The 26,426-nt window shown below is 40.9% G+C and overlaps 1 protein-coding gene across 3 annotated transcripts in view; it reads left to right on the top strand.

Moving 5' to 3' along the window:
• Positions 1 to 678: 678 nt before the first annotated feature.
• LOC115581752 (sarcoplasmic/endoplasmic reticulum calcium ATPase 2-like) overlaps positions 679 to 26,426 on the top strand; it is a 29,525-nt gene continuing 3,777 nt past the window's right edge. For 2 of the 3 annotated variants that reach the window (XR_003984065.1, XM_030417076.1), the window contains exons 1-19: positions 679 to 1,382; positions 3,248 to 3,265; positions 3,367 to 3,449; positions 6,998 to 7,102; positions 8,538 to 8,676; positions 17,554 to 17,634; positions 19,318 to 19,403; positions 19,563 to 20,027; positions 22,050 to 22,138; positions 22,301 to 22,403; positions 23,953 to 24,084; positions 24,173 to 24,289; positions 24,382 to 24,600; positions 24,706 to 25,041; positions 25,229 to 25,449; positions 25,534 to 25,736; positions 25,831 to 25,916; positions 26,005 to 26,138; positions 26,231 to 26,348. Coding sequence is in view for 2 of the 3 variants with exons in the window: in XM_030417076.1 (XP_030272936.1) it covers positions 1,265 to 1,382; positions 3,248 to 3,265; positions 3,367 to 3,449; positions 6,998 to 7,102; positions 8,538 to 8,676; positions 17,554 to 17,634; positions 19,318 to 19,403; positions 19,563 to 20,027; positions 22,050 to 22,138; positions 22,301 to 22,403; positions 23,953 to 24,084; positions 24,173 to 24,289; positions 24,382 to 24,600; positions 24,706 to 25,041; positions 25,229 to 25,449; positions 25,534 to 25,736; positions 25,831 to 25,916; positions 26,005 to 26,138; positions 26,231 to 26,348 (2,853 nt within the window). In the remaining variant the exon portion in view is untranslated. The remainder of the gene's footprint in view (positions 1,383 to 3,247; positions 3,266 to 3,366; positions 3,450 to 6,997; positions 7,103 to 8,537; positions 8,677 to 17,553; positions 17,635 to 19,317; positions 19,404 to 19,562; positions 20,028 to 22,049; positions 22,139 to 22,300; positions 22,404 to 23,952; positions 24,085 to 24,172; positions 24,290 to 24,381; positions 24,601 to 24,705; positions 25,042 to 25,228; positions 25,450 to 25,533; positions 25,737 to 25,830; positions 25,917 to 26,004; positions 26,139 to 26,230; positions 26,349 to 26,426) is intronic. The other variant, XM_030417077.1, reaches the window with a different exon arrangement.

Here is a 26,426-nt window from a genome sequence, read left to right as displayed (position 1 = left end):
GAGTCATTTTAATCAGAAGAGAAAGAGAAACTGATTTTTGTTTGTATTCCTAAACAAACTAAATAAACAAACTGTCTTTTTTTCATGACTGACTAAACAAACAATTTAATTCTGTTTGACTTTGTTTATCTTTGGCGGACCCTGCCACCTTTTCTAGCTCCAAACAGTGTTCTAGGGACCAATTTTTTCCTCTGAAAACAGCTTGTTTATTCAGTTATGAAAAAAAGATAAATACATCAGAGTATGTATTATTACCTCATTAATACTTTAAATATTAAAATTCTGAGTTTGAATTTCTTCAAAACTACACATGGTGCCTTGGATCAGAAGAGAAAGATCTGCATCGTCTGAGCAAAATAAATACATTTCAAACTGTCTTCATTTTCATGACTGAGAAAACAACACCATTTCATACTGTTTTACTTTGTTTCTATTTGGCAGACCCCGCCACCTTTCTGGCTTCAAACAGTGATTCTCTCAGAGAACAACTTGTTTACTGGGATATGTAAAACATTTATATTTATAATTTTGTATCATCACCTGATTAAAACTACATGGTGAGCCTTTGAAAATACCAATAACAGTGACACTACTCGACATTTTCCATCGAACATCACAGACGAGCACACAACGACAGTCTGAAGCCGGACATTTCTAGTGTACATGCAACAGAAAACGCACTATGTTGATGGGAGTTTGTATTCCAGCTTGCAGTTTCCTGGTCTCTTCCTGTGTTTCTTCGTGCCTCCCTGGTTGGTTTGAACGTAGCTGACACCGCTCGTCCAATGATATGAGTCCACATGCAGCGCAGGGAAGAGGGGCAGCAGTGAGGCACTTTGATAAAACCAGGCTGTCAGCGCCGTGAGGAGCCACAGCGAGCTGCGCCACGGTGAGGCCACGGCACGGAAAGGTAGCGCCGAAGACTGGACCGGGTGAATGCAGTCCTCAACACAGGACACTGCTGCAGCCAGTTTACCATCATTTTTGGGGACAAGAGGACACTCGGAGTGAGCTCCATCCGGACGGAGAAGAGGAACCTGTCTCCACATAACATTTCGGCGGGAAGAAGATCCTGACTGGAGCCGAGGGGGACGCGGTAGACCGCCGCCAGTAGCTGTCGACAGCCATCCGAGTGTGAATGCTCAGCTCTCAGTTGGTAAACTCCTCATCCGCCCGAAAGTCTCGCTAGTTTTTAAAGCTCCACAGGGTAGCGTACGGCAGTGTTTCGTGTCAGAACTGTGTGGGAAGGAGCCCTCTGTCCGCCATGGAGAACGCTCACACGAAGAGCGTGGAAGAAGTTTATAGTTATTTCTGCGTCAACGAGAGCACAGGACTTTCCCTGGACGAGGTGAAACGTCAGCGGGAGAAATGGGGCCTAAACGGTATGCCAATTCACACAAACACCGCTGCTGAGAGAGACTCGCGGTTAGAGAAAAAATGTCATGTCACTGTAACATGTGAGCACAGTATTCAGAGTATGGGGTAAAAGTCATGAACATCACCGGACCGGACCGGCCGGTGTTACCCGGCTCCAGTGAAGTGATTTAGCTGACGTCATCACTGGTGACCTCGAGGGTTTCCCATCACTTGCATAGAAACAGCTTAATTATCACTGAGGGGATATTGTTTAACTTAGAGACATTGTTAGGTATGTTGAAAGGGCCACTGTGTAGTTTTGGAGAGGAAATGTGTTCGTGTATTTAGTTTGTTTTGGCGTTTACAAAAAAAAATCTGACTTTAAAGGTACACTATGGGTGACATTTTTTGTATGCCTTAACAAACGTAACAAACAAACCGAATTAACAAACTGACCTTAAAGGACAGCACAATTTCGTACTGTTTCACTTTGTTCGTACGTGGCGGACCCTGCCACCTTTCTAGCTTCAGAGTTCTGGGGACCTTATTTTACTCTGGCAACAGCTTGTTTTTTCAGTTATGGACAAAATAAACATCTCTGAGTTTGTATCATTACCTCATTGATATTGTAAATATTAAAATTCTGATTTGGAATTTCTGTTCCAAAATGGCGTAGTTTTAACTAGGTGTAGACTGACTGATCAACCCTGGGTGATTATCTGGGCCAATATTCAGCATTTTCTAATTATGGTGTTGTGATTTATCAGTCAAACTGCAGATAAAAAAATAACTTTAAACTAATGTAAGGATTTGATACTTTGGCTATGATGCAACATCTTCTCACACAATGTCCAACCCACAACAATATCTGATTAGTAACACATCACAATTAATAACACATAAACACTGAATAATCTGGATCTGCAAAGTAACTAGTACCTGAATGTAGCAAATAAATGTAGTGGAGTATAAAGCAGCAGACTATGCAAAAACTGAAGTAAAGTACCAGAGAATTGTACTTGTACTCTGTGTCAAAATTTCGATTTCGATTTTCAATTTTCATTTTCGCTGCAAATGAATATCGGTGCCAAATATCAGTTATTAGTCTCCCAGATTTCTAGTCATCGGTATTGGCCCTGAAAAAGCCATATCGGTCAACTCCTACCTTTTTAAACATTACTGAACATTGAATCAGTGTGTAGCAATGTCTCGTGGTAACACTGTTGGCTGTGATAACATTGTTAAACATACCCTGATGGTGACATTGTTGACAGTAGTTTTAAAATATGGTGGCCCTGTTGAATACAATGTGTCATTGTTGAGCACAGTAACCTTGTCAGATGCTCTCAGAGTAAATATGCAACACATCAGCCCATGTGCCTGGGGATCTGGCAGGTATTTGACACTGAACAGTGGCCCCTGGATCACTGGAGTAATGTTATCCTTCAAAGCTAATCTCTCTTGTCCCAGGCTTAAAACAGCTGTTTTATATTAATATCACCTGGGAGGTCATGGAGGCTATACTCCCCTCCCCTTAGATCATTTTGACCTTTACACTTATGAGAGTTTTACCATTTTCCTATAGTGTAATGAAGATTAAGGACTTTCCTTGACTAATTTCTCTTATTTGTTGGACCCTGCCACCTTTCTAGCTTCAAACTGTGTTTTGAAGGTACCACTCCTCTGTCTCACAGTATATGCTAACCTCCTCTTGTTCCAGAAGAAAGTTTCCCATCATGAAACAGGAACTGAGAGGCATGTCTCTAACTGGCAGACAAAAGTATTTGTTCACTACTTAACCTACTTAACTAAACCTTCTTTCTCTTTCCTTGTTTTTTTATTTTTATTTTTCCTGCACGCTGGATCGACTCCCACATCTCTCCACACACAGAGTTACCAGCAGAGGAAGGTAATGACAACTGTCACTGATATTATTACTGTCATTTTATAAGGGTCTGCGATGGATTGTTTTTTTGTTTGTTTGTTTTTCACCAACTCTTCTCTCTGCAGGGAAATCCTTGTGGGAGCTTGTCCTTGAACAATTTGAAGATTTACTTGTTCGAATTCTTCTGCTGGCTGCATGTATATCTTTTGTAAGTATATCGATACATATTCCGCACACTGTTTGTAAAATAAAATGCTGTCTTGTTAAGGTTGCATTTACTATTTAGACTTTTATTGGTTATCTCATTCTGAATGCAGTAAATCGAATTGAGTGATCCTTTTGCAGCTTCTCTGACACTTCTGACAGTTCAAGTCAGCTCTTATTTTATTCCCACTGTCATTTCTGTCTCTTACTCTGTAAACTGTCGAGTAAACAGGAGAGATAATCTAAAAGATTACAGGAATCCTAGGACAAGTTACTAATTCTTATAAATCGCTGTCCCTTTCCACCACTGGCTGAAAGAGTGTTTATGTGAAGTCAAAATTGCAGACTGGATTATTAATAAGCCCTGTGTTGAGTGGCAGGAGGCTGTTTGTTTATGGAGTGCATGGTGCAGAAGTGTGAACGTCTTCAGTTTATGTTACCCAGCTGGAGTTACATGTGCATAATAGACGGCTAAACAGCTGAGAAGTCTCGCGATCCATCTGAGGAATGGTGACAACAGCAGTAGCAGTATTGAGTTGCTGTCACCATGTGCCAAGTAAGACATTTGAGACCTCAAGCATGGCTGCTGTGTAATGATTACCCTGGTCCCCCTCAGGCATTGACTTTCAGTGCTGGACAGATGAAATTTTAATTGTGGATTGATGGCATCATCAGCAGGCCTAAAAGGAATCTGCACAAAAAAAATGTTTTTACAGCTTTCAGCAGTGATCAAGGGTGGAAATCTTTGGAATTCATCACCATTTTGTTTTTTCACTGATATTATGATAGACAAGTGTTCATTCAAGATAACAAGGATTTATTTTAAGCACAAATAAGCAAACTAAAATAAGCTTCAACAAGCTAAAATAAATATTTAGGTAGTTGAGATTTTATTTTTATTAACAACATCAGGGGCTTCAGATGCTCCAGTACTGTCGAAATGCTGACACACTTCACAGAACAACACTCCTCCTCCAGATCCCTCGCAGTTATCCTCGTATTCCCCCACCATTTTCTTCAGCAATAAATCTAATTTTGAAGATAATGTCACATTGCACTACCAACTTTGATCTTAATGCTAATAGAAAACAACACATGACTGTAACACACATACACTGGCTGAGATGTGTTGATGGTGTGAGCTTTACAAACCGCATCGCTATTCATTTAAAATCTGCAGAGATGTCGTCAGAATTCTGTAGGTGCAGATATGCTGTTGATCAGTGTGCATACAAGCCCATTCTGAAGTTGAATGTTTTCACACTTTTTCTGGGCCAATACCGATAACTAGGAAAGAACAACACTGAAAACCGACATTTGGGACCAATATTCATTAGCAGAAAAAAATATATATAATTTTTGTGGCAAAAATTCGGAACAACCAGTCATGTATACATTCAGTAATGTGCAATTTTGAAGGTACTTTACTTGAGTATTTCCATTTTCTACTTTATACTTCCTCTCCACTGCATTAATTGAATGAATGTAGTTATTAGTTACCTTGCAGATTCAGATTATTTGGTGTTCATAGGCTATTAATTGTGATATCTTTCGAATCAGATATTGTTGAGGGCAGGACCTTGTGTGAGAGATTGTTGCAGAAGAGCCAAAGTAAAACATTTTTATTTAAGCTTATTTTATCTGCAATCTCGCAGAGAAATCACTGATATAGATCATCAGTCTACCCCTAATTTTCATGTTATATTAACACTTTTTATGTAGTGTGCAGGATAATAACCATTTTGCAATATATTACTTTGGCATCATGCAATGTCTGATTAAACTGGGCAGTTTTACTTTTTTTCATGTTCTTTGTATCAACTCTACTGTAGAATAAGGTATGGCTGAAGAACATTTTGATAAGTGAAGCTCTGTCTGTGGCTGCACTTGTAATGTCCAGTGTCCACAAGGGTGACACTGAGATGTCAGTGGCTGCTGTCAGGACAGGGCAACAGAGCACCACTCAAGTCCAAATTTGGGCCCTGGCCCCTCAGTGGGAGGGCACTCATTGCACACACAGCCATCTCAACATGGAGTCACTCCTGTACTTTCAGATGTATCCGGTTTCGAGGCAAATTAAAATCAGAAAACTTAAACTAATAGCTAACTGTTGGAGGGATCCTCAAAACCTAATCTAAAAAAAGTCCAACTATTAATTACTTCTGTTTGCATGAATTGGCTTGATGGTGAGGGAGCAGTTGTTAAGGTTTTGAATGCATTATTTTATAATGTAAAGTGCTATACATGTTTATTTATCCTGTGCGTGTTATCATATATATTACGGCTTCATTCATCCATAGATAAATCAGCTTTATATATAATATATTATATATATTACTATTCTGTGTAGCCACACAGGGATATTGGGATATGGGTGCACATATACATGTGCATTTATTTGCAATAAAAGTCAAAGGAGACCAAAAATATTCACAAAACACAAAATTCAAATTCAAATATGTCACAGAATAAACATCAAAGTGAATTGTCTGAAATGATAAGTGTATGATTTTAAACTGAATAGCTTTGGGTTTTAGTCTGTTGGTCAGACAAAAAATGCACAGTTGACTTACTGATTATATAAAAATGTAATTAACATTATTCAACAATGAAAGTGATTGTTAGCTGCAGCCTTTTTTTCATTTTCTATGGGGGTGAATAATGTAAATCTCTTGATCATGTTGGGACATAACAGTAAAGCCCTCTTAAGCCCTGTGCTTCTGTATTAACACCGCTGTTAAGAGTTATGCTTGCCATTTAAGTTATGCCATTTAAAATGTCTTTGGCATTTGGCACAGCTAGATACTTAACATCCTCTTACTGAGGTTGACTGCTTTATTACATTATTGGACATAAAGTTATTGCTTGTGACACACAGGCTCATTTTAGGGCAGTTTTCTCAGGGACAAGAAGCCAAATGAGACTCTAGGTCAGAATATTGTTATTGCTTTCTGGCAGTAAGAGGTTGTAATATATGATGCGAGTTACATACAGTCTTCTGGATGATTTTCTAAAATGCTTTTGTTATGAAGAGACTTGCATGCCTACACAGTTCAGCTGTGCTGTGTTGGCAGTTAAAAAAATCAATAAATACAAATATCCACTGGAGAACAGCAACAGTTGCCAACGTGGAATAAAATAAAATGCACTGCTACAAGTAGATTTAGCAGAAAGAGTTGAGTTTAGGTATGTAGTATTTTTAGGTCCAGTTGCATGATATGTTTTTTTCCCCTGTACATTCACAAAGAAATGTGTGGGATGGTTCTCGGCTATTAACTGAAATCAATCTCTGACTTTGATTCTGCAACTGACAAACAGCTAAAAGCTCATACTAATGGGATTAAAAGACTGCTGTCACAAAAGCTACCTATTGAAGAGTTTAAAAGGAAAAAAAATATTTTAAATACATGATTTATGACTAAACATCTTAACATCATCCATCAGAGAGTTGATTTTTCAATATTTTATCTGTTCTGAACACCACTGTTTGTCCTGTCTTCATTTCTTTTTCTTTATTTTTAAGCTAATGTGATTTTTCTTATATTGTTTCAGGTCCTGGCCTGGTTTGAGGAGGGAGAAGAAACTATCACAGCCTTCGTGGAGCCTTTCGTAATTTTGCTCATTCTCATAGCCAATGCCATCGTTGGTGTGTGGCAGGTGAGTCACTGTTTTCTAAATCGCACTGTCTTCCAGGGAAATTGGTCCAGATTTGATTTTTTTTATTTTAGTTTTGATTGTCCAGATCTGATGCAATGTAAATTACATTTCTTGATGCAGCAGAATGATGAATTTTCAGGGAAATAGTTGTACCTATCTATAAGGACTAAAACCTAGCTTTGTGGGTGTTATTAGTTCAAGTAGACAGTTATGGATAACGTTTTAAGGGGGCACTATGTGGTTTTGGGGACAACATTTTTATCAGAGAAATATTCATTGACTGATTTTTTTCTTTTTAAAAAAAGATGGAGAGAATTGTTTTAATGCCTAGATAAACAAACTCTTTTTTTCCATAACTGAATAAACAACTTGATCTTGAAGGACAATGCAGTTTCATACTGTTTTACTTTGTTTATATTTGGCAGACCCTGCCAATATGCTGGCAAAATAGAGCATAAAAATGTTATAACAAAAACACCCTATAGATTATATACAGAATTATAAAGTTGCACACAATGAACTATCTTTCAGTCAATTGCAGTGTAACAGTGGGCTGTGGGGGAAAAAAAGTCATATGAGATGCTGTTGCAACATGGAAAGTGAGAAAGTGAAGTTCATTGCTCCTAGATAAATCCAGCACAATCCAGTCCCACAGTCTTCTAATGAACACCCCACCTTTTATCAAGTTGATCATGCATCAAATTTAGGCGAAACCAGTTGCAACATTACTGTGAACTGCAACGTCCAAAATGTTGAATCAACACTTCTTTGACGCAATTTCCACAGAAACATCTTTGTATTTTGATTGCGTAATATTTAACAGTGAACCACAGTCACCAGTGAGAAGAGATATTAACAGACTGAGCCAAAGCTGTTGTTGTACTAATGTTAAAGACACAGCCGGATATGGGAAAAGGATGTCCTAGACAATTAATTAAACTTTTCTATCAGTGTGACAGCCTGCTGTAATGTGTATGTTTTAATATTTGCTGTACTTCACTTGCACTGTACGTCAGCACTGTTTGCTGAAGGCTTCCTGTTGAAAGGGAGCGGTTGTGTCAGTTGTCATTAGCAGTCTTTCTGTCTGATGCGTACATTTGAGGCTGGCTTATTTTATTTATTTACAGAATGTGTGGGCAGTGCGCTCTGAGTGATGTGTTTTTTCTTGTTGATGAACGATGAAGATGCTGGTGAAGGATAAAATTGGAAAATGTCATGAGGCAGAAAATGATGTGATTTCTGTTCCCATTTTCATACACTTAACATCTAACTGTACCGACCAAAACCTGACAAAATAAGCATCCAACTTAGAATAGTTGGTGGCTTTTCAACAGAAAATGTCCTCATACTGTTTCATGTGCATGTATTAGTTCATGTGATTGTATCAGTTCATCTCAGAAATCTTTGGCACTGAATCATATTTTCTCCCCACCAGGAACGCAATGCTGAGGATGCCATTGAGGCACTTAAGGAGTATGAGCCTGAGATGGGCAAAGTGTACCGGCAGGACAGGAAAACTGTTCAGAGGATCAAGGCCAGAGACATCGTGCCTGGTGACATCGTGGAGATTGCTGGTAAGTTAACCTGCTCCTCTAAACTGACTGATGATGATGATGATGATGATGATGATGATGATGATGATGATGATGATGATGATGATGATGATGATGATGATGATGATGTGATGATGGTGGTGGTGGTGGTGGTAGTAGTATTAGTAGTAGTAGCAGTAGTACATTTATTTTATATAGCGCTTTTCAGGATGCACAAAGACACCTCACAGGTAAAAAGAAATATAAAATCAACACACTAGAAATATAAAGACATGTCTTTGTTACTTTTGTGTTATTAATCCAACCTTGTAGATTCTCACTGAAGGCATCAAAACTATACACAAATGGAATTATGTAGTAAACAAAAGTGTGAAATAACTTAAAACATGTTTTAGATTTTAGATTCTTCAAAATAGCCACCCTTTGCTTTGATTACTGCTTTGCACACTCTTGGCATTCTCTGGATGAGCTTCATGAGGTGGTCACCTGAAATGGTTTTCCAACAGTCTTGAAGGAGTTCCCAGAGTACTGAGCTCTTGTTGGCCCTTTTGCCTTCACTCTGTGCTCCATCTCATCCCAAACCATCTCGATTGGGTTTAGGTCAGGTGACTGTGGAGGCCAGGTCATCTGGTGCAGCACTCCATCCATCTCCTTCTTGGTCAAATAGCCCTTACACAGCCTGGAGGTGTGTTTGGGGTCATTGTCCTGTTGAAAAATAAATGATGGTCCAACTAAATACAAACCGGATGGGATGGCATGTCGCTGCAGGATGTTGTGGTAGCCATGCTGGTTCAGTCTGCCTTCAGTTTTGAATAATTCCCCAACAGTGTCACCAGCAAAGCAGCCCCGCACAATCACACCTCCTCCTCCATGCTTCATGATAGGGAACCATGCATGTAGAGACCATCCGTTTACCTTTTCTGCATCGCATAAAGACACGGTGGGTGGAACCAAAGATCTCAAATTTGGACTCGTCAGACCAAAGCACAGATTTCCACTGGTCTAATGTCCATTCCTTGTGTTTCTTGGCCCAAACAAATCTCTTCTGCTTGTTGCTTTTCCTTAGTAGTTTTTTTTTTTAGCAGCTATTTGACCATAAAGACTTGATTCGTGCAGTCTCTTCTCAACAGTTGATGTAAAGATGTGTCTGCTACTAGAACTCTGTGTGGCATTCATCTGGGCTCTAAGCTGAGGTGCTGTTAACCTGCGATTTCTGAGTCTGGTGACTCGGATGAACTCATCCTCAGCAGCAGGGGTGACTCCTGGTCTTCCTTTCCTGGGGCGGTCCTCATGTGAGACAGTTTGGTCGTAGCGCTTGATGATTTTTGCGACTGCACTTGGGGACACATTCAAAGTTTTTGCAATTTTCGGGACTGACTAACCTTCAGTCCTTAAATAATGATGGACTGTCATTTCTCTTTACTTAGCTGGTTGGTTCTTGCCATAATATGAATTCTAACAGTTGTCAAATAGGGCTGTCAGCTGTGTACCAACCTGACTTCTGCACAACACAACTGATGGTCCCAATCCCATTAAGAAGGCAAGAGATTCCACACATGAACTCTGACAAGGCACACATGTGAATTGAAACCATTTCAGGTGACTACATCATGAAGCTCATTGAGAGAAGGCCAAGGGTTTGCAGCGCTGTCAACAAAGCAAAGAGTCTCTACTTTGAGGAATCTAAAATATGAAACATATTTAGAGTTATTTCACACTTTTTTGTTTACTACATAATTCCATATGTGTTTATTCATAGTTTTGATGCCTTCAGTGAGAATCTACAATTTGAATGGTCATGAAAATAAAGAAAAAACATTAAATGAGAAGGTGTGTCCAAACCTTTGAGTGGTAGTGTAGTTCCTGTTTGGCTGTGCTTCAGGTAAAGCCCACTGCGGCCACATCAAATGAGTTCAGGTATGGTCATGGTTTACATTTAGCACAGGCAGGAATTGAAACCTCTCGTATCCCCATGTGCCACAGCACAGGTGACTCACCCTGCAGTAGTGATGTATTTTAAGATGGTCTTATTAACCCATTGTCTCGAAGGGCTAGGCGCAAATGCTATTAAGGCCCACATTACTGTGTGTGCGTGTGTGTGTTTTTAACTCCGTTGAGGAACATGCTGCTACTGCATCCTCACAGCTCATCCCAACTGCAGCATTTGAACTGAACAATGGAGAGTGATTCATGCTGCTGAGGTCCAGTCAGCGTATTTGAGCAGCTAGGATGTATAGCATAGATTTTATAGAGTGCTGATTCCCCCACAGCATACACACTTCTATAGGTTTATGTAGAGGGATGAAAAGAGACGGATGTGTTGAGGAATGTAGAAACTCAAGCATTATCTTGATACTCTGTTTAACCCCTAGCCACTGAAGTGATGCATAGTTTTTCTGTGCATGGTGGTAGGTTTTATTTTTAGCTGTCGTGGGCCGGTTAGATTATGGAACGAAGTATTTATAGAAGCAGCGACAGTCATGAAAATGACAGGTGTCCTGTGGTAACATGGCTACGGTGGGTGAAGTGAGACTCCTGAGTGACCTTGATAAGGGCAACTGAAGAAGGGGTGTACAGGGCATTAAAGAGTGTATGATTTATCAAGTGTGTATTATTTGTTTTTGGTTGACTAATCATGACATAATAATAATTATTTGTTTGGCTCAGGTTTAAAGAGAGAGACTTGTGAGTCAGACACAGTCTCCTTTTGCATATTAGAGACTTAGTTATTTGAAAACTCCTGATGAAGGTAGCTGGAGGCTTTGCTGTCAGCGTCACAAGCCTTACTAAAAAATGAAGCACAGCAGGAGGTAAAACTGGATGTTTTATCCTGTCGCAGAAGTCCATCAGCTCAACTTACTTACAAAATCCTCATATTTTCTACAATGGTTCCTGTCAGGCTTCCCCTTTTTTTCTGTCTATGAATAATATTTTCCTGAAGTGGCAAAGTGACCCCCACCATGCAGAGGAGTGTGATGACGCAGATGCTGCTCGGCTGGCTGCCGTGCTGGGGTAGAGGACACTGAGACGAGCCCTCTGTGGCTGCTTCAGCCGTGAGAAGAATAGCCTGCAGCCAATCTTTGCTGCTCTCTTGTCAGGGTGCTGCTGTGGGTTTGAACACTGCCTCCTACTCGTACCTCATTGCTCATTCGCATGCTCACTGAATTTGTTTAATATCATGGAAGTAACATTCTTTGTGATGCATTTCTCAGACTTTGATCTAGATTATTTCATGCTTGGTTTTATCTTTGTAGCATGGTGTTTTTAAATCTGACCTTGAAGCATTTGAAACACTGAGGGCAGCTGTCGGCTGTCTGTGCTGGTCGTCCTTGTTTGGTCTCCTGTACCTGTGTAGTCCAGTACCTGTCATTGTCAGGTTCACAATGGTCAGTGATTTTGTCATCATCCAATGCATATGATCAGTAATGATAAACAAAGTTTTTCTGTTATCCAGTATATTTTTGCTACGTATCGGTCTGATAAATTATGAGGCTAATATTTAGAAATTATACAAGGAACAAGTTCAATTTATTGTCATTTTTACACGAGAGTTGAAAGAATTATTCTTTACAATTATATTACAACAGTTATTTCAGAAACTTTGTATGGTGAATGAAGAGAGACTCCTTTTTAAACAAAAGTTTAAAAAAACCAAAATGTTTTATCCTTATTGACTCTATATAAGTATCTGTGAAATTATAGCTGATAAGTGGAGCTGATGAATATTAAGCTTAGCCTGTACACGCTCCAATACAGTATGTACAGAAGATAAACAAGTGCAATACACTTTCGCTGCGCTCATAATGTCAAACCGCTGCACAAACTGTTGTTGCTTTGAACGTTTTTTAAAGTTTCATGTTCTGTAAGGGTTCCAAGAGAATGGGGAAAAAGATGGAATACGAAATATTAAACCATTCATCTTTGCTCACAACATCTTATCCTTTCTTACCTTTTGGCGTGAATAAACTACAGGATATGAACTAATTTATAATTTGATTTTAAATATAAAAATATGAAATTAACGATGATCTGTTCAGTATTGGCCAGGAGAAGAAGGTAGTAGTATCTATAGTATATAATGCTCCTGTATATTAGCAGCTCATAGAACTGACCTCTCCTTTCACACAACTGCAGTTGTCAATATGACCTGCTTTTTTTTTTTCATTTTCATCATCATCATCTTCTTTAGTACTTTTTCTGTGCTCTGTTGACAGACATGTTGGTGTTGGTGACTTGTATTGAATGAGACAATATAATTCACTGAGCAGTTTAACTAGATGATATTTGACTTTTATTTACAGCAAACTGAAACTTTCTTGACTGGAGAAATTGTCTTTTAAATTGACAAACATATGTGTGATTCATGGCACAATTCAATTGGGATCAAAAAATTATTTGTCCCTCTTCATTCACTACCATCCAAAGATTTTTCTGTAATACGGTCCCATGGGGTCCACGCGACCTTGGCTCTCTACATTTGAAAATGAAAGTAAGAGGACATTAAATACTATAACCTCAAAGTACATTGTTGACACCCCCAAAATCTGTCATCATCAAAAATCATACGATTGCTCCACTTCCCTTAAAAGGACGTTAGCTGATAACATCATAAGTTCACATGTTCCTTTCAGTAGTTTTAAGTCTTTGTCATAACACAGCACGCACTGTTTGCTGCCAGCTACAGTTTAGTGTTGAGGGCTTGCCCATTTGGATGTTGGCCTTTTTACAGAGCAGCAGAACTCAGCGGGTTTGTTCTCTGCTGCCTGTGAAGTTTTGGAGTCTGGTAGTAGGAGGGGGGCTCATGTGGGAGGAGGCGGGAGGGGATCTCTCATCTGCTGCTATTGTGCTAGAGAGAGATGACCTTATAGGGAAGTGCTTCATGGATAACAATCCCACCCTACCATGCTCAATGCACAGCGACCCTACCCATCAGCTCCCGCACCCCCAACTAAGATTCCAGACACCATGGATAGTATGTGGCATTTAATGTGGTCTGGCAAGTGTCTGTTGTCACGGAGGGACTGTCTTTTGGCAAATGTTCCTGACTTGTCAGCAAGACTGAGAGAAACGGTCTCATCTCGCCGACCATTGAGGCAGGCTTTAGAAATGCAAAAACCTCAATTGTAGTGAAGTCCAGTAGAAGGGCACAGAGGTTTTTATTCAGGCCAAACAGTGTGGGTTCAAGGTATTAAAGGCTTGGCATGAGAGACCTACGCATGTGTAACGCATACTAAAATGTCAGGTGTTTTATGAACAAAAGTACCACATCATTCAGTAATAATTCAGATCTAATTATCTCTGGCTTCTGTTTTTATACAGATCTACAATTATATAGCCCAATGTCCTAGCCTTGTTAACTATAAGTCATACTGCACTGACTGCTGGGAATCTGTGCTATGCTGTGTGGTTATACATAGTGGGAGGTCAGAATGTAATGAGAGGCCACTGTTGAAAGTGTTGACTTTAAGACGTGAAGAGAATGTACACTCTGACCTGTTGTGTTAATGTGTTACATTGTTGCAAAGACAAGTTAGATGTTGTGTTTCTTGTGATATTTACATCACTTCCAGTCCGCTAATAGTTTTTGTATAATGTCTTACTGCTTTCACATTATGTTTTTCTGTGTAACAACATCAGAAAATCAAAAGTCCAAAGTTCAGATCCTTGTATCCTTGATTTGCCTGCAGCATGTTTTTGTGGGCTGTGGTGAAATCTCTTTTCTAGATGTTGTGAATTAATTGTGTCATGTTTAAGGTACATGTAATTTCTGGCAGGCTTCCACTAAACCCCCAGTTAATTTTGACAGGAGTTTTAGTGCTCCCTGTCCTGGGACAAGTTTTGTCTCTATGGCAACAGAAACGGTTACGTGTGATGTGCCTTCTGCTGCTTAAGATTCATAAAGGCAAAGCAGACATCTCCGGGAGAAAGTGTATAGATGACGCTTACACAACATTACAGCGGTCATAGGTGACCATCAGATGACACATGTTTGCATCTGTGACAACGTAACAGCAGGAAGTCCCAAAACTCGTCAGCTGTGGGTAAATATTGGTTTGAATCCTGCCAGACAACTGCTAACTAAACAAGACTTACCCTGCCCATGTTTGCTGATGAAATAGTGAAACCTACATGTGACTTTGACAATATGCTAACACAGTGGGCAAAGAATCAAGAATCCTTCCCTGAACAGTGCAAAACACTTAAACACCTGCACACCTAAATCCACTTAGGTACCTCATACATGATACGCACCTCATACAATCCACAAACTATCCCTTTTTAAGAGGTTGTAAGGTAGGGGCCATGTAACAACACACTTGCAGAACCAGGTTTATCAGTTTTATTTACTGGCATTGCATTTCCATGGTTGTGCTGAGTCATGGTAGCATAGCTTCTTTATTGCACCTGGCAGGCAAAGATAAGAGGTAAACCAGCTTTAATTAAGCAAATAAGATGATAATAAGCCAGTGACTGGTTATTATTTGACCTGATATAGGCTGTTTTTAACAACATATCAGTTTGGACAAAGTATTTGCATTATTGTACACATGTAAATGTAACTTACGAGTTAATCAGTTGTGGATCTGTGATGGAAAGCTGCTGGATGCTTCACTTGTTGACCGCTCTAAAATGACCCACTCGACATGACAGAAGGTCAGCCTTTTGTTGAGCTGCCATCAGCACATGTAGCCTCCTGACTGGCCCAGAGGAAACCTGGCCTGCCGAACCACACACTGTCCCCTGACACACGGCAGGGGCAGGTGCCAGTCAAAGCTGGCAGCTTCCCTTCGGTCAGTGCCTTGCCTGCTGTTGAGTGGTCTGTTTTTAAAGGCACCTCTGTGAGTCACATTGGGTGCAACGCATCACCAGAGCTTTTGTCACTAAGATTTGTGGGGCTATATGACCTGTTGGCAAGCATAGAGGTGAGAATGTGGTCATGCCTGAGGAGATGCTTGGACTGCTACCAAGTAGGATGTTGACACAAAGGGACGGATGATATACACACACTTCATCAGAGCAGGTCTGCAGTGTAACACGGTCCGGGACAGTTCCAGTGTTTCACAATGTCACAGAGTCTTAACACTGACTGGCGTCTTTGAAAGAGCATCAGAAAGCACTATTGTTAGGAGCCTATCCCCCTCTCTGTTTCCTGGCTCAGCACTCTCTAAGAAGTTGACAGTGCTTCCTCAAAAGTAATGACTTAGCAGCCAAAAAGCTTTACAATTACATCCTCCATGATTGTGTAACACTTCCTGTGCTAAGGAAAACATTGCATGTTTTGTTCCTGTGGCGCAGCCGAGGGTAATCCTTTTAATCTCTTCCTGGGATGGGATCATTTCTCTTAAGAAAGTTAAAGGTATAGCATTGAAAGTGGTTCTTTTACTCATTTTACAGCAAGCTCATTGATCCATACCATCAGGAAGTCAGTCTTTGGCTGCATCCAAATACTGAGCCCTCGTGGACTTTAGTCGTACTTATGGTGATGTGTTCGCCAGCCCAACATCTATTCTTCGAGCGTGTTGGCTCGTAATGCAAAGTCCACAAGTCTGTAGGTCTGATAAAGTCTGGACATTTGGATGCAGCCTTTGTTAGTATTTTGAACAGACCCCAAGCTGGCATTGCTCCATCTGGGCGCCAGATTGTATGACCTTCTCAGAAGAGAAGCTCCCATTACAGCCGTTGTTCCAGGTTCAGATGGTTTAAAGATGCAGCAGAGCTCAACATTAGTCTTTCTCAGAAAAGCTGTCACTGTCTGTCTTGTCTGTCCAATGCCTGCTGACGGATCAAAGTTCCTGGCATCACTGTCAGGACATCTAATGAGCTGATCCAGCTTCTCACAGGGGTCATGTCTCATGGTGAGAAGTCAACAATCATGGAGCTAGAGGACTGAAATTTACATTACTTTAACAAGGCTGTAAAAATGTGAGCATCCAGTTGTATAACAAATGTTTGGACTCAGAGGTGATGAAACAGGTGAGGCCCAGTCTCTGTCCCTTTTGTCTTTTCCTGTGCTATTTCAATCATGAAGGAACAGATGACATTTTACAGCCACACTTAAACCTGATAAACATATGGGGGAACGTATTGAAATGCTTTTCCCATTTTTGGCTGCATACATTGCAGGTTCCTTTGCTATTCCCCCTCCCCTCTCTCAAAGACACTGGATGAGTTGGATTACCTACATGTTCCCCTCAAATGTGAATCTGGACTTTCAGTGGTTTTCCTTGTTTGTTTTCTACTTTGTCTGGATGTTTTGTTTTATTCTCAGATATTTGGCAGGCCCATGTGGCTTCCTGGATTCAAACTCTACCATGTTCTCGGTTGGAGTCTTTCGTAACAATCTGACACAATTTGCATTTTTAACTAAGTAGGCCTATATGTAGACTACGCCCAAGGAACTGTGCCATAGCCTGAACCATTTCCCCAGTTTCCATTGCCTTTATGTACTATTAGGAAGCTGAATTGGGTCACTGCAATTCCGATGTACCCAAATTGGCTTTTTCCTTTGAGACGGGCCTTTTATGGCTCACAGGTCCTTCATTTCCTCCTCTTTCTTTGGCTCTCCTTCTTCTTGCCTGCAGTAATGGCAGCGCTGCTCTGCTGCTATGTGTTACAGCAACCTCCCTGTAACGAGCTGTGCTCCATCAGTTTAGTTTACATTGATGCTGAGTTACTGCCTGCAGAAAATGGAAAACAACTCATCTGTTAAATCTTAATTTAGCCTGTACACACATGCAGAATTGCAAAATACTGGAAGTGCACGGGGTGACTTGAGTTGTCTTCTGTAGACTTATTTTGAATGTTTTATTTTCAAGTGATTTCACCGTGTACATTCTCTTGATGCTTTGGCATTTTAGTTTTTGTACTTTCTCTAACTGTGGATCTGTTTGGTTATAGTTGGAGATAAGGTCCCTGCTGACATCCGTATCTGTTCAATCAAATCAACAACTCTGAGGGTAGACCAATCCATTCTGACCGGTAAGACACATCTGCTGATGATATCAAAGCTGTCAAAGTATTTTTCTGTGCCATGATTATTATTTAGAATTTAGAAGTTCTATTAAATAGATGACCTTAATAATTTCATAGATTGATTTACTTTGACTGACATGATCACATGCTGTATTGTATTGTATGCTGCATTATATGTATTTATTAATTTTTTTGTGCTTTTTTGTTTGTTTTTTCTAATTTGTATTCTTTTTGCACACTAACCTTTTTTGTCAAAGCTTCAACACTATGCCATTCTGCATTTTCAATCTTTTGAAATTCTGTTCAGCATTCGGGTGCAAATAGAAAGTCACATGCGTTTAAAGCTTAATTGAAGACTGATGTCTGACTAATGTACTGTAAGCTATCTCTTACTGAAGGTAATCGAAAAATGCTTATTGTTTTCATACAAAGGGTTAAATCTCTCCACTCAGCCCTTTAAGTATTGTATACCTTATCAGTTCATTAGTTTTAAAACATGGCCTACACATGCAATAGTTACTAGAATAACCTGAGTTTATTCAGTTGATTTATTATACCTCTTTCAGACTGGGGATAAACACTATTATCTGGTTTTTGTCTTCTGTGGGAAAGCATACCATCGGCATTCATTTAATAATTAGAATGAGTCTGCAGTAGTCACGGATGTTTATTGACTCCAGGACCGATATCAGGAAACTGAGGTGAAAGTTACATTTTTTTTTTTTTTTACTAATTTGTCACTGGCCTCCATTAGGCATCAGTTGCCCATTTCTAGCAGATTTGAAAAGCCTGCATATACGGGCTTACAAATGGTATTTAAAGCTAGAGTTTCATTATCGCAGCCTTTCTCAAAGTGTGTTCCATGGACCACCAGTGGTCCACAAATAGATTGAGAAATGCTTCATTTAAACCATGCTATTTTATTTTCAAACTTTATGTGATACTGAGTGACATCAAAGACTCATAGTGAGTAGGATAGATGGGTTGCTTCTAATATTAAATCAACATGTGTTCAGAACTTCTTTCTACTGTGTTCAGCAATGTTACCAAATATTTTGTGACCATTTTGCGACACAATGTAATTAAAATTTAGGTGGAAAAAAATAGCAGCCATCGATGGCTATGTAAGACTTAAATCCTCCAGTTTGGAGCCAAACATCACTACACTGGTGTCTCCATTATTCTGATTAAGATGTCTTAAACTGTATAAAACAAATAATAGCCTAATTAGATGACAGTCTGGCAAAATAGCCTCGCCTACTCAGTTGTCGCTAGGTGGCCATGTTGGTTATTGGTCCTTGATCTAAAAAAGAATTGAGAAACACTGCATTATAGTTATGGTTAAGCTTTATATGACTCTCAGACTCTCACTGATCCACTTTCTTTTTTCCAAGATAAGAGCACAGAGTTATCCAAGATGAAAAGATCAATCCTCCAGATGTATTTGAATAACCAGAATAGCTTAATAACAGTGATCAAGGTTTCTTGTGTTGGCTGCAAAATGAGCACAGCAGTGAATAATGACACGCTTCCCAATTAGCATGTTTGCTTCTGAATTGAAACATTCATGAGCATGTGAAAGATCAGTGAAACTGCTTGAATGATCATAGATCTCTGTAGAGATAATTGGCAGTGCTTTGTTACTAAGATCAAACTGAGTCAGCCTGCTGCTGTCTGTTGTCTTTGTAGGTGAATCTGTCTCTGTCATCAAACACACTGACCCTGTGCCCGACCCTCGTGCTGTCAATCAGGATAAGAAGAACATGCTCTTCTCTGTAAGTTGAACTCTGTTATCACATATCCTGTTGATGTCTGTAAACTTCTTGTGTGTTTAGTTTCTGTTAACTTCCTGGAAAAACTCAATTTGGTTGTTATTGCAGAACTGTGAGATGTTATCCGATGTACCAAAGTCAACCAGTTCTTGTTATTTTCAGGGTACCAACATTGCTGCTGGGAAGGCTGTGGGTGTGGTCGTGTCCACCGGTGTTAACACAGAGATCGGTAAGATCCGTGATGAGATGGCAGCCACAGAGCAGGAGAAGACCCCCCTGCAGCAGAAGCTGGATGAGTTTGGCGAGCAGCTGTCAAAGGTAATCTCCCTCATCTGCATCGCCGTGTGGATTATCAACATCGGCCACTTCAACGACCCCGTCCACGGAGGCTCCTGGATCCGAGGGGCAGTCTACTACTTCAAGATCGCTGTGGCGCTTGCCGTTGCCGCCATCCCTGAGGGTCTTCCTGCAGTCATCACCACCTGCCTGGCCCTGGGCACTCGTCGCATGGCCAAGAAGAACGCCATTGTCCGCAGCCTGCCATCCGTGGAGACCCTGGGTTGCACCTCTGTCATATGCTCTGACAAGACGGGAACCCTGACCACCAACCAGATGTCTGTCTGCAGAGTGAGTCACACACACACACACACTCTTTCTCTTGGTGCATTGCTAAGCAGTGTGGTTGTCAGTGCTTTGTCGTTTTTGTTGTCTCTGCCTGGACTTTCAGGTGGCAGTACTTAGAAAATCTGACTGTGAAAGTCACTTTGAATACATTTGTCAGCTAAAATGCTAATACCATCTGTGTGCGCAGAGAGCCGAGTGTTCCTTGTGATCAGGTATTCAGAATATTTAAAAAAAAAAGGCAACATGCCGCCCCACTCCTCTAATCTACATTGAGCTGTTGGATGACTTGCAGTGCTGCTGTTGCATAACTGACCTTGCGTCACCAAGCTGCAAAGCAGCCAGCCTGTATTTCCTTTCTCTCTCTCTCTCTCTTTCACTCTTTCTGTGAGTGGCACCCCAGCACTACTTGGCTCAACATTAAGAAGACATTTCAGCATTTATTAAAGTTTAATCCGCCTTTGTTGCCAGCACAGTGCTTTCTCAGAACTTGAATTAGACTTGTGGCAATAACTTACAGTTTTATCAAACAGTTGTTTGGGCCTCTGTATCGTTTGAGCCACATGTTGTACTGACATGATTAAATAGCCCTGTGATTTTGCAATTACTGCTGTTTCTGTGATTTAGAGGGATTCAGAGAGAGCCATATATTAAACCACTGAAAAGAGAAAACATTCGCACTAAGGACATCCAGACAAAAGCCTTTAGAAAGGTGTGCTAATTGAATTTACTGCTGTTTCATATTAAAAAGTCATTAAAAATGTCAATCATGCATCATTTATAAAACAAATATACACACCATTTTATTATTACTTCTTATGGCTAAGAGAATGAAAGAATAAAATAATAAGAACCTAACGATGTCTTCTTGTCTCATACAGTGATGATTATCTGCTCCTCCTTACCTGACCCAGTCTCTAAAATAGTATGTACTGTAAGTGGAGCCTGTTGTTTTGGCCTTAAAATAATTGATATTTTAGTAGTATCTGCCCTGGCTGATTATCAGGGCCAATATTCAGTTTTCCGATAACGCTATCAGTGATTTGGTATGTGACGTGTTAAACAATGAACAATGTGTGATTGGTAACACGTCACAGTTAAAAGCCTATAAACAATCAAATAATCTGAAACTGCAAAGTAACTAGTCACCAAATTTATCAAATTGATAAGTATAAAGAAGCAGAAAATGGATATACTCAAGTAAAGCATGTTAGAATTGTACTTAAGAACAGTACCTGGGTAAATTGTACTTTCAATTTATTTCATCACTGGTTCATTGATCGGTTTTATATATAGGTTTTCAGTCACCTTGATTTCTAAAAATCGTTGTCAACCCTGAAAAAGCCTTATAAGTCGACCCCTAATTTTTAGGCTATGTGTTGATATTTCGAAATCTCCTCAATAGCACTTCATAACGGCTTTGTATGTGTGAAAAAAACAAATATCAGGATTTTCTTGACCAAAAACCTCAATAGTATATAAAAATAATACAGTCTGCTATATTGCCCAGCCCTAAATGTAAGTATGTTATGTACTAAAAGTAATTTTTGTAAAGGGCTATTGTTCCTAAAATAAGTGATCTGATGGAAGGCACATTTGGCAGCTGATTTTAGGAGGGCTTGACTGATCGTCCATCCCTGACTAGATGTGAGAGAGTGTGTGTTAGTGAGAAGATGAAAGCTTCCTGAAGGAGCAAGCCTGGCACTGCAGCTTCTTCCTTTTGGGCACAGTGTCTGTCTTTACTCGGGCTCCCTGGCAGTCTCTTCTGTTAACTTATGGAGAGAAACTAAACACCCATTTCTCACATTAGGCAGCAGGCCACCCAGCCTGGTACTCAAGAGACGCACTCTGTAACACTGCAGGATAATCTACTGTCTAAAAAGAGCTCTCAGTTGTCAGGTCTTCTTGGGATTTCTGTGGTTTCTGCTGCCACCTGCTGTGTCAGTAACAAACTGATGGTCGACTCAAATACTGCCATGATCAAATGGTGTCTCATTTGTTTTGTCTCACCTGCGCTTTTGTTCTCAGATGTTTGTTGTCAACAAGGCTGAAGGTGACAGCTGCTCTCTGTCAGAGTTCACCATCACAGGTTCTACCTACGCACCTCAAGGAGAAGTGTGAGTACTTTACAGCTGGAAGATTTCAGTGAAATCTTATTGATTTTAAATATCCATCTCTACCCCAGACTCTCCCTTTAACCTACAGTCTCCTAACAGTTAATCATTTAAGAACATTCTTATCGTTATATGGACTGTAACAACAAAGGTGCTTGTCTTCAGGTACCAGGATGGTAAACCAGTGAGGTGCACGCAGAATGACGCCCTGGTTGAACTGGCCACCATCTGTGCCCTGTGTAATGACTCCTCTCTGGACTTCAATGAGGTCTGAATCATGCTTCTTACTATTCATGTCACACTTATACACAGTGTTTCTAGACAGTGCAAAGTTATTGAACACAATACGACCATTTCACGAGGGGGTAACAAAAGAGCTGCATTTAATGCTACTCATTTGGTACAATAAAATATTACAGAGAAGGTATTTAAATTAATTGCTCTGGATAACCAGCTCATCTTCGTAGTAGAGGATCAGGTTTTCTTCGTCACCTGGAGTTTTTGAATCTCCGGTGTGCCCTATGATCTCAGCATTACATAACATTGACTCCACTTTCAAGTTACAACATGCCGGCATACAGCAAAGCATGTAAAACAGGCAATCGAGGAAATGCTGAACGCGTGTGAAATAGACAAGAAATGCGTCCACATTATTTTACGTGCCAATGTAAGGAATATGAAAAATAGCAGTGGATGATATGGGGGTACCAAGCGTGGACTGCGTCGCGCAGACACTTCAGCTGGCTGTACACGAGGGTCTGCTGTCACAGTGCAACACCACAGACTCACCTGCCAACACAAGGAAGGTGGCAGGCCAGTGTTGCAATAGCATATGTAGAATAAGAAAGAGCCACATGAAAGCATATACTTTGTTTCAACTAGATTTTTTTAGATTCTTTAACTAGATTACAGAACCCAGTGCTCTGCACTAGAACATTGACATTGTTAAATGACTTTGTTAGCAAGCGTCATGCCAAGGTATTATATTGATTAGTATCATCATAACCCTATGACGACAAGATTCAAGCCAAATTAAAATCAACCAAGCTTCTCTCCTGTAATGTCTGTCATAAATGTACCATTTACGATTTATCTTGATTTACCACTAGCCTCCATTCCAGCACCATTCTGTAACAATGTTCAGCATGATCTGCACTTGTTTTTCACATTCAGCCAGTAAAAATGTGTCGTCTGCATATAGAAACATGCCCACAGTCTGCACATTAACTGTAACTCGAAGAACTAAATAGTTAACATAAATGGAAAACAATGTTGGAAACAAAACATCTGCTTGGTTCACACCGAGTTGTTGGGAAAACCATCCGGTAGTAGTCATGAGAAGTTACGTACTTATAATTAGTACAAAGGCTGGTGATTGATTTTATATGCAGACTGTGTTATATCACAAAACAAACAAATGCAAAAACACTTGGGAGATGTCAACATCCATGTGTTTTCAGTTTTTCCTCATTTTGAGACCAATAAGTTTGGCTGTTGATCGTTTTATTTTGCAAATACTGATAAAAATGATAAAACTGTTAAAAGGGTTAGGAATCAGGGACATATCCCTGTTGTGAGGTGATACATGTACGTCTGTATTTTGGTTTAAGTATCAATGACGTAATAGATTTCTGTGGTAACACATATCTATAAACTGTTTGGAACACAAGTTATTGCTGTGTTTGATGCTAAATCTTTGGGTTAGAGTGAAATGTGAAAAGGGAAGTAAAGACAAAATCAAACTGTATCCACCTGATCTACAAGGCTTGTTTTTTAAGAGGAGAACATATCATGATGGATGTTTTTTGATGTTTCAGGTGAAGGGTGTGTATGAGAAGGTCGGAGAGGCCACAGAGACTGCGCTGACCTGTCTGGTGGAGAAGATGAATGTTTTCGACACAGAAGTCCACAGCCTGTCCAAGATTGACAGAGCGAACGCTTGCAACTCTGTGAGTGACAGCAGCCTCCTCACCTACAGATTTCCACTTCTCCCACTCAGCAGGTTTTTCTCACACTGCCGTCCTTTCGTCTGATCAGGTAATCAAGCAGTTGATGAGGAAGGAGTTCACCCTGGAGTTCTCCAGAGACAGGAAGTCCATGTCTGTCTACTGCACCCCCAACAATCGCTCCTCCATGGGCAAGATGTTTGTCAAGGTATACTGAAAGAAACATGCACTGATGGCTTAATGATGGCTGTGTTTTTGACCCCATGTTCTGAGTAATTTCTCCCTCCGCTTAAACCACAGGGTGCACCGGAAGGAGTTATTGAAAGATGCACTCATGTCAGAGTTGGCAACAGCAAAGTTGTCCTCAGCAGTGCCATCAAGGAAAAGATCATGTCTGTGATCCGTGAGTACGGGACAGGTAATGATACCCTAAGGTGCCTTGCTCTGGCCACAAGAGACAGCCCACCCAAAATGGAGGACATGCTACTATCCGACACTGCCAAATTTGTGGAGTACGAGGTGAATTTTCATTTAATTTCTGATTCAGTTGATTGGATGTGTGCTGTATTGGTGTCTACTTGTAGAATATTCTCAACAGTCGCGTCCTTGTCTCTCTGAGTCCAGTCGGACCTGACATTTATTGGCTGTGTCGGCATGCTGGACCCTCCCAGACAAGAGGTGGCGGCTTCTATCACGCTGTGCCGCCAAGCCGGCATCCGAGTCATCATGATCACTGGGGACAACAAGGGCACGGCTGTGGCTATCTGCCGCCGCATTGGCATCCTGACCGAGGAGGACGACGTGCAACACATGGCCTTCACTGGACGAGAGTTTGACGAACTCTCGCCCTCTGCTCAGCGCGATGCCGTGACTCACGCTCGCTGTTTTGCCCGTGTCGAGCCTTCCCACAAGTCCAAGATCGTCGAGTTCCTGCAAGGATTTGACGAGATCACTGCGATGGTATGAAGTCTGGAGGCTGAGTCTGTGAAGTTTGTTCTTTGTGTTTCTTTCTTTTTGCTGCTGTTTTTAAATGTTTTTCTGGTTTGCTTTTTGCTTTGTCAACCTTGTAATTATCGTGTTCCTTGTGTTGATTTGCTTGAGTAACAACAAAATAATTACTTTACTGTAACAAAATATTTACCCTCAGACTGGTGATGGAGTGAACGATGCCCCTGCCTTGAAGAAGGCGGAGATCGGCATCGCCATGGGCTCTGGCACTGCCGTGGCCAAGTCAGCCTCTGAGATGGTCCTCGCCGATGACAACTTTTCTTCCATTGTGGCTGCCGTTGAAGAAGGCAGAGCCATTTACAATAACATGAAACAGTTCATCAGATACCTCATCTCCTCCAATGTGGGGGAGGTCGTCTGGTGAGTTTTCTTGGCAGCATTTCGGTTAACTGTTATCTTTTTAGAAGGCATGTCATTATAATAGATTGGTTATTCTACTGACAGCATCTTCCTCACTGCGGCGCTGGGCTTCCCCGAGGCTCTGATCCCAGTTCAGCTGCTCTGGGTCAACCTGGTGACTGATGGCCTGCCTGCCACCGCCCTGGGCTTCAACCCCCCAGATCTTGACATCATGGAGAAGCCTCCTCGTAATGCGAAGGAACCTCTCATCTCCGGCTGGCTCTTCTTCAGATACTTGGCCATTGGGTGTAGGTTATAATGGAAACCTTGAATCTGCCTTCATGCAGTTAAATAAATTAGTCATTTGTGTATGCTGATGTTACTTGGTGTCTTTGCTTGTAGGCTACGTGGGTGCAGCCACAGTGGGAGCAGCCGCCTGGTGGTTTACCGTCTCTGAAGATGGACCTCAGCTCACCCTGTACCAGCTGGTAAGTCTGCCTGTCTGAGTGATCATCCTGCAGCTTCACCCCTCAGCTCTTTGCCTCCCCCTCACTCCCCTTCCTCCCTGCCCCATAGAGCCACTTCCTCCAGTGCGCCCCAGACAACCCAGATTTCGATGGCCTGGACTGCCACGTGTTTGAGTCACCCTACCCCATGACCATGGCCCTGTCAGTCCTCGTCACCATAGAGATGTGCAATGCTCTCAACAGGTAAATATCAGAGCTTTTATCAGAGGAAAATGTGAGCTCAGAAAATGAAATCCAAACTCTATGAATTAATTGGTGTCCTCTCTTCTGTCCAGTCTGTCGGAGAACCAGTCCCTGCTGCGGATGCCTCCCTGGGAGAACATTTGGCTCCTGGGGGCAATCTGCCTCTCCATGTCCCTCCACTTCCTCATCCTCTATGTGGAGCCTCTGCCTGTAAGTTTTTTATAAAAAACGGTATCCATTGATGACGCTGCTTTACACCCAGTTAGGAGTTATGTGGTTCTTTGTGCC

The sequence above is a fragment of the Sparus aurata genome, chromosome 5, assembly GCF_900880675.1.
Source record: "Sparus aurata chromosome 5, fSpaAur1.1, whole genome shotgun sequence".
Classification (NCBI taxonomy): Eukaryota; Metazoa; Chordata; class Actinopteri; order Spariformes; family Sparidae; genus Sparus; species Sparus aurata.
Note: the sequence above shows the minus strand (reverse complement) of the source record. Positions and strands in the feature narration are given on the sequence as shown.